The sequence below is a fragment of the Alnus glutinosa genome, chromosome 3 (genome assembly GCF_958979055.1).
Source record: "Alnus glutinosa chromosome 3, dhAlnGlut1.1, whole genome shotgun sequence".
Taxonomy (NCBI): domain Eukaryota; kingdom Viridiplantae; phylum Streptophyta; class Magnoliopsida; order Fagales; family Betulaceae; genus Alnus; species Alnus glutinosa.
The window spans coordinates 29,102,906-29,115,256 of record NC_084888.1 but is presented as its reverse complement, the minus strand read 5'-3'; the positions used below and the strand labels follow the sequence as shown (position 1 = coordinate 29,115,256).

General features: G+C 37.4%; 1 protein-coding gene across 1 annotated transcript; it reads left to right on the top strand.

The window, feature by feature from the left end:
- The first annotated feature begins 6,231 nt into the window (after window positions 1-6,231).
- Window positions 6,232-7,175, top strand: LOC133864023 (early nodulin-like protein 19). Its single transcript, XM_062300206.1, has 2 exons — window positions 6,232-6,477; window positions 6,677-7,175. The coding sequence occupies exons 1-2, from the start codon at window positions 6,306-6,308 to the stop codon at window positions 7,012-7,014; spliced, it is 510 nt and encodes a 169-aa protein (XP_062156190.1). The 5' UTR covers window positions 6,232-6,305; the 3' UTR covers window positions 7,015-7,175.
- Window positions 7,176-12,351: the final 5,176 nt, after the last annotated feature.

Here is a 12,351-nt window from a genome sequence, read left to right as displayed (position 1 = left end):
CATGCAACGAAAACCGAAACCGTGAAGAAGGCACCTTAGTCTCAAACAGAAAAATCAAATCCGGGCGATGAGAACGAATAATAGCACGAAGAACACAAATTGTTGGGGCCAAAGCTAACCCACCACAATTTCAAGTTAAGATTTTCATGGCGACCCAGGGGGTAGGATATCACCCACCACCCTTGAAATAGGAAGCGCAACATCAGAAGCAATCTTGAACGAAATGCCATTTTGAACTTCACTCTTCACTGAAATCGCCAAACAATCACCTTGTTCAAGCACAGTCGACTCATATTTGGATTTTTTAAAGAGAGGTATGTCAGGAGAATAGAAATGGCCGGAAGGATCTTTTGGTTTGTGATAAGGATGGAACCGTTTTTTTTGAATGAGGAACATGGGGAATATTTGGCAGTGGAAACTAGAGAAAAAACTAGGGAAGAAGCCGGTTTGGTTACATTGAGACTATAGACAGGGTTGGCGGAAAAAGAGAGGAAACATGAGGCCACGTGTTTTGGGAAAAGTGGATGAGGGGATAGGAGAGTGAGAGCCAGCAGAAAAGTCAATCAAATTAGTGACTAGAGGAGGTTTGGAGGTGAAAACAGCAAGTGGGCCAGCGATTTTAGAGACAAAATGAGACTTATCATTAAATGCAGCGTGATAAGAAGAATTTCCTCTCACGGTTTGATGGGGAGATATAGCAGTCGAGGAAGGGCCAGGGACAATAGGTGACGATAAGGAAGGTAAGGCTTTAGACCGCAAAATAAGACCAGTATCCTGAATACTACTCTTCAAACCGGAAGTGGTAAAAGAAGAGGTAGAGCCAGGTGAAAGATCAGAAGCCGAAGAAGCTAGCCTGGCCAGAAGAGGTCTGGACGAAATCAAAACATTGACACGGTTAACTTTTGGAGGAGTAGCTTTTAAGAAAGGACCATAGAAACCGGAATTAGGAGGTCTAGGTTCAACAAGACAAGAAAAGGAGAGATGCCCTAATCTGCCACAAGCATAACAAAAATCAAAAAGCCTCTCGTATTTGTATTGAATCCAAGTAGGTTCCTTAGGAGGACAACGATGTGTAAAACCAGGAACAAGAGGATCCATGAGTTTTATCTGAACTCTCAATCTTAGAAAACTCTTCCGACAGAATTGACCAGAATTTGCATTATCAATCTCCAACAAATCACCCAAACAACTACAAATACTACGAGCATTATTCTCAGACATCATATCAAGTGGAAGTCCATGAACTTGCACTCAAAAAGCACCAATAGAGAAATCAATATCAGAGTAGGTGGAGGCATTATCCCAATACTTCAAGAACAAGGGGGTACCGTTAATATTCCAAGGAGAATAATCTAGCACCCTTGAGAGATCTTTCATATCTTCAAAAGTAAAAACCAACTGATTATCCTCTTTATCTTCAGAAGATAAAAACTTGAAGAAAGACCAAGCTAACAAAATATTCTTCTTAATAACTATCTTAGAAAACGGTTTAAGAGAAACCAACTTACCAACAAGTTTGAGGGAATGAGAAGAAGGAGAATCAAGAGATGAAGATTCCAAAGCAGGAGATTTATCAGACCAACTCAAAGAGCTAGTTTGATGAATCAGGTTTTCTATCTCTCAATTAAGAGGCTCCATATGAAAAGAAAGTCAACAAACTCTATAGAGAGAGTGGAAAAACTCTGTTCTCTCTATCAAGAAATTGATTGAAGTAGATTTTTTTTCCCCTGTAGTGTTAAGTGTTAAGTTATTAAATACTAGTAAGTTGGTGAAGTTATCAAAAGAGAAAGAGTTACCTTCAAGTTAGTATCAATAGAATGGACCGCTGTAAACGTCCATTGCGAAGCGTGGTGGTATGTTACGATCCTATGTGTTCCACATTGGTTATGTGCAATCTCAACCATATGTATATAATGTAATGCCCAAGAATTTAAATGCTAAGAAAATAAAGAAATGCATAAAATACACCAAGGTCACTTTAAGATAGAGTACGGAAGAACACATGAGAGATGGTACGAAACAAAGTAAAAAAATTCAAAATTTGGGTTTACTGCATGAAGCTCGGTCGACCGAGGAAAAGGACACTTGGCAAGCTCAGAGTTTTGCCCCAAAAATCAAGCTCAATCAACCGAGAAGATGTTCGATCGACTGAACGGTTGATTAGATCAATGACTCATTTGAAACTTGAATTGACTCATATTTAATATGATTCATGATATCTCGGTCAACCGATAAGCAGGCTCGATCAACCAAGTCGCTCGATTCAACCAAGCTATAGTGACATCGATCTAATCAGCCTATTAAAGATGCAAACTGAAGTAAAATTTTTCATTTTTGTATTTCTTCATTCTAAATGTTAAAGAATGTGAGAAAGATTGAATACGTAAAAATCTATGAGTTTGAGTGTGGATGTAACGTGCTAGAGTAAGTAGAAAGGAGGTGCTCGCAAAGCAAAACTTCGAGAGGTATAAACATTCAAACTCCCGCCTTTTCTATAAATAATGATTATATATAGTGTTGTTGTAATGTTCGTATATGTATATGTAGTTATAATATAGGTTATATTGGCAATTTGTGGTAATATTGGTATTTTGATGAGTTATTGTGGAAGTTGATAAATTAGGGTTTTCAGTGATATTACAATAATGCTCTATTTATTTGGGCGTAAAATATTTTATGAAATATATTTTATGTATTTTTCGGTGTTTGGTACAACTGAAAATGATGGTAAACGGAAATCATTTTCAGTTTGACTTTAAAAGCCTCTTTAATTTCTAGAAAGCCTTTTAAAAACCGTAAATTGTTTTCTAGATCTAAACTCTTCATTCTTGCAGGCACGTTTGTGAAAATCTGCAACCGTCAGGCATTGGAGTTTGTTGGTAGCCTGAATTTACCGCTGAAGGTCCTCAAATTTTGGTATCTGATTGCTAGATTCTAGCGCTGGCAACTGCCACCGGATTCCGACAAATAGGCTGGTGTCGGAATCCGATGACCTGGTTCTGGCGAAACTGGTTGAAATTTAGTCAGTACGGTCGGAATCCGGCTGTTATTTGCCAGATTCCGGCTAACTTACCAAAATCCAGCTGTTATGTGCTAGATTCTGGTAAGTTTGGCCGGAATCCGGCCATGCCAGACTCCGGCGAAGCTGTCTAGAATCTGGCCATTTCCGCTGGATTTTGGCTTTCATCGTCAAAATCCAACAATAGTAGCCGGAATTCGGTGAAAGTGGCTGAAATTCTACCGGCCAGTGATGGAATCTAGTCATTGGTATTTTTTCGTATGAGCCAAATACTGGAAAATATTTTCAGGAAAATCATTTCAATAATTGAAGTTTTTATAAAACATAAGGTTTTTGTATTTTAGTCCTTACAACATTTTCATGGTAGCATTTTATATGCTAAATTGGCATTACCTACACCATTACAACTAGCAGCAAGCACAACTAAAAAAGATGTAAAAAATAGCCATGAATAAGTCAATAGTAGACGATGTGTGCTTCAATCTCCATCTTAGCTTTTAACTTTGTAACTTATTTATCCATCAATGTTTCACACCTCACAGCATCAATATCCAGTTTCTCTTGCAGCCGCTTCAACAGTCTTCTACCATGCTCACACTTCGGATGATCTATCCAGGTGAAAATTCCATAAAACCGATCAACCTATTCAAACTAGTGACAGCATAAGTGACAACAAGAGTAAATCATCATCAATTATATATGAATACTGCATCAAAATTACTATTGATCGGTACTTCAAATCATTTTTCATAAATATCTACAGAGTAGTCCAAATAACATTTTTAAATGGTGCAAAATCATAGTGCTCACTGAATATGTAAAATGAGAATGTAGATCGATCTCCTATGCCACGGAAAAATAAAATAAAATGGTGTAGCCCTCTTATTACACAAATTTACAACTCCAACTTATGAATATCTATAGAGAAGTCCGAACGGTAACAATCTTGCATACGAAAATAAAACGTCGTTTCGAAAATGCAAGAGAAGTCCTATAAAAGCCTAAGGAAACCCTAATCTTCATCATTTGGGCGACCTCCATCAACCCTAGAGAGGGAGAGAGGGAGAGAAGAGACGCTTTGGCTTGAAAAAGGAGGGGGCTTTGCTTGGAGTTGGATTTGAAGGAGCTAATTAAAAGCTTCAACCTTGAGTTAAGGAAGCTAATCCTAAACTTCATTTCTCATGGTTAGTCTATGTGCTAGATTTGTTTATTTTGTAAGTATGTGTGTTGGCTTAGATAAATGGGAAATAGATAAAGTTAAAGTTTTTGAGAAAACCTATAAAGCATTTAGTAAGAAAGCTGGGAACTTTGAAGGTACGTTGGTTTGTATTTTGAAACCAAGAACAGTTCATGAAAGTGCACGATTAGACGTATAAGCTATACACTTTGTTCCATGAAGAGCGACAACTTTTAATGAATTGGTCCATTAAATGCCACAACGTTTGATGAATAGTTATCTATATCTTATCTTAATTAACCAAAATTGAATTTTAATTAAAATTATTTTAATGTATAATATATATATATATGGCTTGCGGATCTCCTTAAATCTCGTATGGAGGAGGCACATTCCAACATCTTTATACATCATGCATGTAATTGGAGGATAATTATGAAACCCATGGAATGCCGACCGACATTCCCAATGGGCTGACAGCCTGACATTCCCATCGGATGCTTGTAGTATTCGCACATGGGAATACTACAAGCATTGCTAACAATTTGGATAAGAGTTCTGTCCATGTTCCACTAATCATCTATATCTATCCATCCTTACCATTGTCATTGGATTGAGATTCACGGTAATTATTTGTTTGAATTGTTAAAAATTTAGATAAACACCGTAAACAACTTCATATGGGATTTACGTGACTAAACAACTCAAAACTTTTCATATATCTGTCCGTAGCAATTCTGTTGGTATAGTTTTCGTTATGGTGATGTGTCACCTAGTAATTCATTGATCTCACCTACTCCGATGCCTAAATCAGTTTTACTGGACAATTTTGGGAATACTGAGAGCATCGTAAACTCAAAAATTTAGAGTGTAAATTTATACATAAGGTAGCAGGCACACAGTTCTGAAATTACTGAAGTGATTAAGTGCAATAGGATTAAGAGTCTAAGTCCTAGATTGCACAAGCTTCAGACTTATCTTAATAGAGTTCAAGTCGGGTAGGACTCCAACTCTTTAGCCGTTCCATGTTAATAGGTGTCTTATCCCCTAATTTATGGGATAAGGGTATGGGATAGGATTCTTTTGATGATATGGAGAATCATGGATAGAGAAATTAATCTGTGAAATCTGAATATAGTCCCCTGAATGCATTGCAACATTTTCCTATAGAATCCGAGGAGATATATTCGAGTCGGTCTGACATGCTCTGACAATATATCTGAGGGACGGGGATCCCGAAACAGTTTTCCACCAAGGTACAGAAAAATCCCGAGATGTTTTATACCCTGAGGAGTTTTAAGCCCAAGACGCTTGTACTTCAAGACGATTTTACTCCGAGGTCCTTGGAGTTCGAGGTGCTTTTGCCACCTGATATTGTGACAAATACCCGAGGCGATATTGACCGAGCTAATCGTGGTCGGGTCGGTCCGACTAGCTAGGCCCCCGATTCAATTGTGGGCCCAGTCGAGTTTAGGATTGATAATTTCCCCCCAACAAATTCAAACATGAATTCTTATCCTTAGACTGTAGTTAGACATTAACATGCTTGCAGAAAAGCAATGCCATGATTATACAACAAATTGAAGTTCAAATTGTTCCAACATAGACTAAGGAGTGTTCCATTTTCGAGTTCTACATGGCATATATTATTAAGAAAAGTGTAAGGTGTTATTTTCTTACACATTTTATTTTTTTACAAATCTATTATTAAATAAGTGAAATTCACATATGGTTTTATAAATTTGATGGTATATTTACACATTTCTTACATAAAGATGGACAAAAAATGTGTAAGAGAATAAAATCAAATCTTTCTTTACTATTAAACTTGCACTTATTTGATTTTTTTTATTTTTTATTTTCTGATGTCTGCTTTAATTCAAATCTAGCAATTATAAAATTGCAACAAGCTTTAATTGACAGATAAGCATGTGGCACTGCCTCTGCAGATGGACCACCATTTCAAATTTTCTTGGACCTCTTTTTTTTTTTTTTGAACAGTCTTGGACCTCTTTCTATGTATATAGTCAAGACTCAATCAAGTACACAGTCAAAAGGAAGCAAGAAGTTCTCACTCTCATCTCAATCAATAAAGAAAAGCCACCAACCATGTCCAGCTCAACCCACCTCTTCTTTTCCCTCTTGCTCTTCTTCGCCGCTTCAACCCTTTCTCCCCTCCTTGCCACCGACCACATCGTCGGTGCCAACCGCGGCTGGAACCCCGGCATCAACTACACCCTTTGGGCCAATAACCACACCTTCTACGTTGGCGACCTCATCTGTAACTCATCTTTCTCTCTCTCTCTCTAATCTCTATCTATCTGTTCCTCTGTCTACATGTTTATATTCCGGATCTGTTTCTAGGCTCAAGATTCAAAACCCACTTTTTGTTTCTCTTTTTCTTTGGTGGAATGAATTTCAAACACACGCAAGATTAATCACTTTTTTTTTTTTTTTCCCAATTTTATTTTTTGCTACAGCGTTTAGGTACCAAAAGAACCAGTACAATGTGTTTGAGGTAAACCAAACCGGCTATGACAACTGCACGACTGAATTTGCGGTGGGGAACTGGAGCAGCGGCAAAGATTTCGTGCCCCTGAATGAGGCGAAGAGGTATTACTTCATTTGCGGGAATGGACAGTGCTACAATGGAATGAAGGTCTCTGTACTTGTCCATCCTCTCCCGCCGCCCCCATCGGCTTCTGTGGGCGTTGAGCATCCCCCAACGAGTTCTGCTGCCTCAGTGGTTCTGGAGAGGGGGTTCGGGGTTCTGGTTGTATCTTTTGTTGTGATTTGTTTTGGATCCGGGTGGATGTAGTGCCGGAGGTTTTGGCTCTTGGCTTTGTCCCTCGTCTAGTTGAGAGGGAAGTGTATTATTCGTTTGTTTTATTTTCAAAGGGGTAAAAGGACCTTAGCAGTACCTTTGTGATTTGACGCGATTCACGCGAATTCAAATAGACCGATCGGTTTCAAAATGAATTGCAGATGCTCTCAGACTCTCGGTTGCAATTTTATAAAAATGCATTTGGTCATTTCGTCCAATAATTTAACGTTGTATCAGGTTAAATTAATAAATAACTGTCACGTGTTTCATATGCCATATTATTATTATATATTTGAACAGTCGTGGCGCCTTCTACACCCTTATTTAGCCATTTAGAGATGCTTGTAGAACCCCTAAATTTTAATGGCCAAAGGTGGTTCGGCCACTCAAAGCCAGCTAGAGGAGTGGTCGTGGGAGTGGTTCGACTACCTCTTAAAGGGTGGTTGAGCTACCTCTTAAAATTTTGTCTTCTTTTTCTTTTTCTTCTTTCATTTTTGTTACTGTTATTATTATTATTATTATTATTATTATTATTATTATTATTATTATTATTATTATTATTATTATTAGTTTAGTTTTTAAATAGTAAGGAATAACTTCACAAAAGGGTACTGAACTATCACATGTTTTGACGGAAGGATATCAAACTATTATTTCTCTCGAACTAGGGTATGAAACTATCAAAAACCCTCAAATAAGGTATTCCATGAGCTTTAGGCGTTAAATCATGTCAAAATTCTCAAAATACCCATGTATTTATTTTTTTTTTTTAAAAAAAAACTCAAAGATTCAAACATAGGTATTTTTGCAAATCTCGTTAAATTCTGACCAACACCTAAATCCTAGCATTTTTTTTTCTCTTTTTCTTAGAAAAAGAATATGGGTATTTTGGGTATTCCATCAAGATTTAACATCTAAAGCTGACGGAATACCCTTATTTGAGAGTTTTTAATAGTTTAATACCCCGGTTCGAGAGAAATGATAGTTTGGTATCCTTCCGTAGAAAACGTGTGATAGTTCAGTACTTTTTTGTGAAGTTATCCCAAGTAATAATAATGTAACATATGGGACACGTGACGATTGCTTATCAATTTGACGTGGCGCACCACTAAATTATTGGACGAAATATGGACAAAAAGACCAACTGCATTTATAAGATGTTCACAGGTATCAAATGCGATACATGTTTTAAAACCAAGAAGTTTATTTGATTTCACATTAAACCACATGTAATAATAAAGTATTTAACCATTTTTTAAATACATGGATTTCACATTCTAGCTTAAATTTTTGGTTGCATTGAGCAATTTAGGTCTATACATTTTTGTCAAGGTATATGTTTGTTCTTGAAAAATCATCTTTTTAAGTTTGTCTGCTAATAGCATCCACATCTGGCTCTTTAAACTTCTTCTTTAAAGGCAGGTTCTCTCTATTTAAAATTCGGTGCGAGACCAACCAACTTATTCTTCTATATTGATAAACTGTTTATAGGATATATGGAATTGCCAATCAAACGCCCACCTCTATTTTTAATTAAGCTTGTCATTAGTTCGCCATCAAAATCAAGGGAATCGTTAGTGCAATAAATGATTCAAATCAAAGGAAGACGAAGAGAAAGGAACTTGCAACCTGGCAGAAACCTTGATTAGAATCAGGCCCAAGTCACTCAAGGAAGTTTGGGGCTATTAGTATTGGTGTACGAGACCCAACTATTGAGAAATCATTCACTAGCTAGAATTTTCAAGGGTAAACTTATTGCTTAGTTGGCTCCAAAATTCTGGGGCTATTGGTGTACCCATTCCCACTGGACCTAGCTATAAGGCCCATCTACCCTATAGCTCCTTAGGCCACAACGCAGCCAAATTCTCTTTCCCTGCCGAAGGGTCTGTCTGCTAAAGGACTTGACGGCCTATCAGAATAGACAAAGTCTTTGCTCAAACCCAAGACTAGTCATATGCTAGAAGTAGGATGCACTTATACCTTGATGAGATGCACCACAACTGACTCTCCCTCTCACCAGGTCAGATTTTCCCACGTTATAAACCTCCCCCAATATTCCTGGAAGGGAAATCGTTTATGCCCCCAAAAGCATTTAATTCCCTTGACAATATTTGAGCGAGAGACTCTCAAACCTTAGTAAGGGAAAGGCAGGAATTAAGGACAAACCTATACAAGGATGAGATGGCCCTTCACCAAATATGCATTCATACCCATCCTTCCTCTGTCAATTTGCTTTGTTCTTTCCTACCTATTCAAACTTAAGCATCGGAGACGGTAATGCCGGACCTCCTGTGAACTTCTTTAACTATTTGTTCTCCTTTCAGCTTCCTTCTTGTGCTTAACGCGCAATCACTTTATCAACACAATACATTAGCAATAAGAATCTTGTGGGTATTAATCAACATTTGCTTGTCTCTACATAGCTCAGAGGCACATTAAATGTAGGTACTGTGCGTGTAAAAAATCATAGTCAACATTATATATATAATGCGTTAAGCCGAGATACTCTTGTTGAATACATTCCTCTGTATTTACACTTAAAGCGGAGTCCCACGGTGCTGTGTGGTGACCCATGGTAGTGGCTAAGGTTATCTAGCTACTACCATAGGAGGAGAGTAGGTTGATATATTGCTATGAAGTTGCAAACGCCCATTAAGTGAGTATGCTGTAAGAATGCAAAATAATATTTCTTCATGATATAAATTTCCGATTTTACCAAAGAGGCGCGTAGTCACTTGTTGAAGATAGTTGGAACCTTACACTAGGTCCAAAGGGATCCTCGGAATTTTAACAAGCACATTCTAAAAAGTTTTACCAAACGAACCCTAAATTACCAACTAACCATAATAATTTCGCAGCACTGTCAAGTAAATAGGATATTGAAATAAAATAAAATAAATTGTTGACAACATCAATCTGGGTTGTTTAGGGGATGCTATATAATGAAAAGTGCCCAAACTGTCCAGTCATGGCAGAAAGCACTAGTTTTCTGCCACCAATAAGAGATCGACACATCATCTTATAACAAGAAAAACAATTGTTTGCAAAACACTTAAATCTAATCCTTTTTTTTTTTACTTTTTTAGTTTGAAAAACAAAAAAAAAAACTTTCAACCACCGCCCACCCAGACACTGCCACCGCCACTACTCCAGGTCGGAAACAGCCGCGCAACCACCCCCAGCCCCTCGGGGTGGCCACGTGGCCGCCCCATGGATTGGGGGTAGCCGCGCGGCCACTCCCCAGTGGATGGGGGTGGCCACGTGGCTGCCCCATGGACCGAAAGTAGCCGTGTAGCCCTGTGGCAGCCACCCCCAATTCCGGCGTGGGCTGTGGCAGCGGCGTCAACTAGTGGCTGGGATGGTTTTTTATTATAAGACTAAAATAGTAAAAGGGAGATTTTTGATTCAGTATTTTGCTAAGTTTTATTAATATTTACTTTTCTTATTTAATAATGACATGTCAATCTCTCGTTGGAGGGCAAACTGCCTAATTGAAGTTGTTCCCTATAAAGAATGCTGATTGGCTTCAAGTGCTGACCGAATGTTGCCTATTGATGAAGATTTTGCTTTCCTTGCATTAATTTCTTTCAAGAAAAAGAAAGAGACAACAGTAATGAAACTGGCTGAATTGTCTATCAAAATATACATTAATTTATATCATACATCAAGCAAGCCAGTCGTGGCCTGATCATGCATTCTACAGTAGTGAGCAGCTTTAGCCCGAAATTATGACTTGTGTTGTTCCTACCAGTCAAAAGAAACACCAAAAGGAGAAAATAAAGGGGAGGTAATCACCCTCTGTATTCAAATAATTATTGTGGTTTTTAATTTTTATGGTGGACCTAACCTTTTTCTACAGCTTTCAACTTATGACGTCAAAAGTAACCTTTTAAATAACAAAACATTTATCAAACTGTCCAACAAATATATAGCCGTTGGTTGTTCTTCCCTGAATAGGAAATGCATCTTGAACATAAAAGTTTGTCGCTTACAACTAGCCTTTTATCTGATATTAGTTTTACCATTTGACATCAAGCTGTTAAATAAAATTATAAGTAAATGCGTCACAAATTAATAGATCTAGGAAGCATGCACCTTGTTGGGGATAAAATCCCATTATGGATCCCACTCAATCAAATCTCATTCAAATAAATTGATTAGATGGATGACAACAACTATCCATCGTAATAGCTCATAAAAAAAAATATTCAAATTCCAAGGTATGAGGATTTGAATATTGGAGATACTGCAGTTCAGTTGAGATTATCTCTCAACCACTATATGAACGTGGAACAACGACAGTGACTTAACTACCAGAAACCCTATAAAAATGATACAATGCATTAGGTACAGGTGGACGAAATTCCTCTCAAGAACTCTAGCCCATTGCTATATTTCAATTCTCAAAATACATGCTGACTTAAGCATCAGAGTAAGATCCAGTCGGCACCGCCGACAAGCTCATTTGCTTACATTTATTGTTTTGTAGCAATTGGAGCAAGCACCAACAAGGGCATACGTCACTATATCGAAAACTGTCCTAACACACCTCATATCATCTTCGTTGCTGCATACTCGTGAAGACTTTTTTGTTCATGAATTTACTGCCAAATTTTGAAGCATTTTCAATAGTTTCATATTTGGGCCAGCTAAAAATCTGCTGGTGAACTCTCCTTTACAAGAAGATTGCTCTTTCAAAATGTAAAATTATTACTTATTTCAAAAGCTTTTAATAGGTGAGGCTCAACACATGAAAATTGAAAGAGTCAAAGTTTGAACTCATGATCTCTGATACCAATTATCACTTATTCTAAAAGTTTACGCTAATAGAAAAGAATAAATTTGATCATTAATCAATACTTTAACACAAAGGAAAGAGTATAAAGAAAAAATATCACAGTTCCCCTCAGTTAAATATCTACTTTTGATGTTCCAAGACTCAAAGAGTAGTAAAAATGAACAATTGCAGAAGGCGATATACCAGAATGTTTCTTGAAGACCTTAAAACCACCGCCGAAGGCAGCTTACTTAAAGAAAGACGAACAGAAGTAACTTCTGAATGATGACAACTATAATGACGCACGCACTTCAGTTCACGCCAAACAAAAGCACCAGACAATTTCCAAATTTGAAGAAAACCTTTTCCAAGGTTAACATGAAGAACCATTTCTCCCCAGAACCAGGGTAAAGTTCAAAAAAAAAAAATAAAAAAAAATCTGTTTATTTTATTTTACGATTGCATTTTGACGAAGAGAAGAAAACTTTGAAGCAACTTGTAGCAGCTATCGTGTATAATAAGCTTGCTTAAAGCATGTTTGGAATCACATCGGG

Excerpts from the sequence above, each read along its gene's own strand:
- LOC133864023 (XM_062300206.1), top strand. The coding sequence starts at position 6,306 with ATGTCCAGCTCAACCCACCTCTTCTTTTCCCTCTTGCTCTTCTTCGCC. Across the intron at positions 6,478-6,676 it reads CTACGTTGGCGACCTCATCT|CGTTTAGGTACCAAAAGAAC; the intron begins GTAACTCATCTT and ends TTTTTGCTACAG.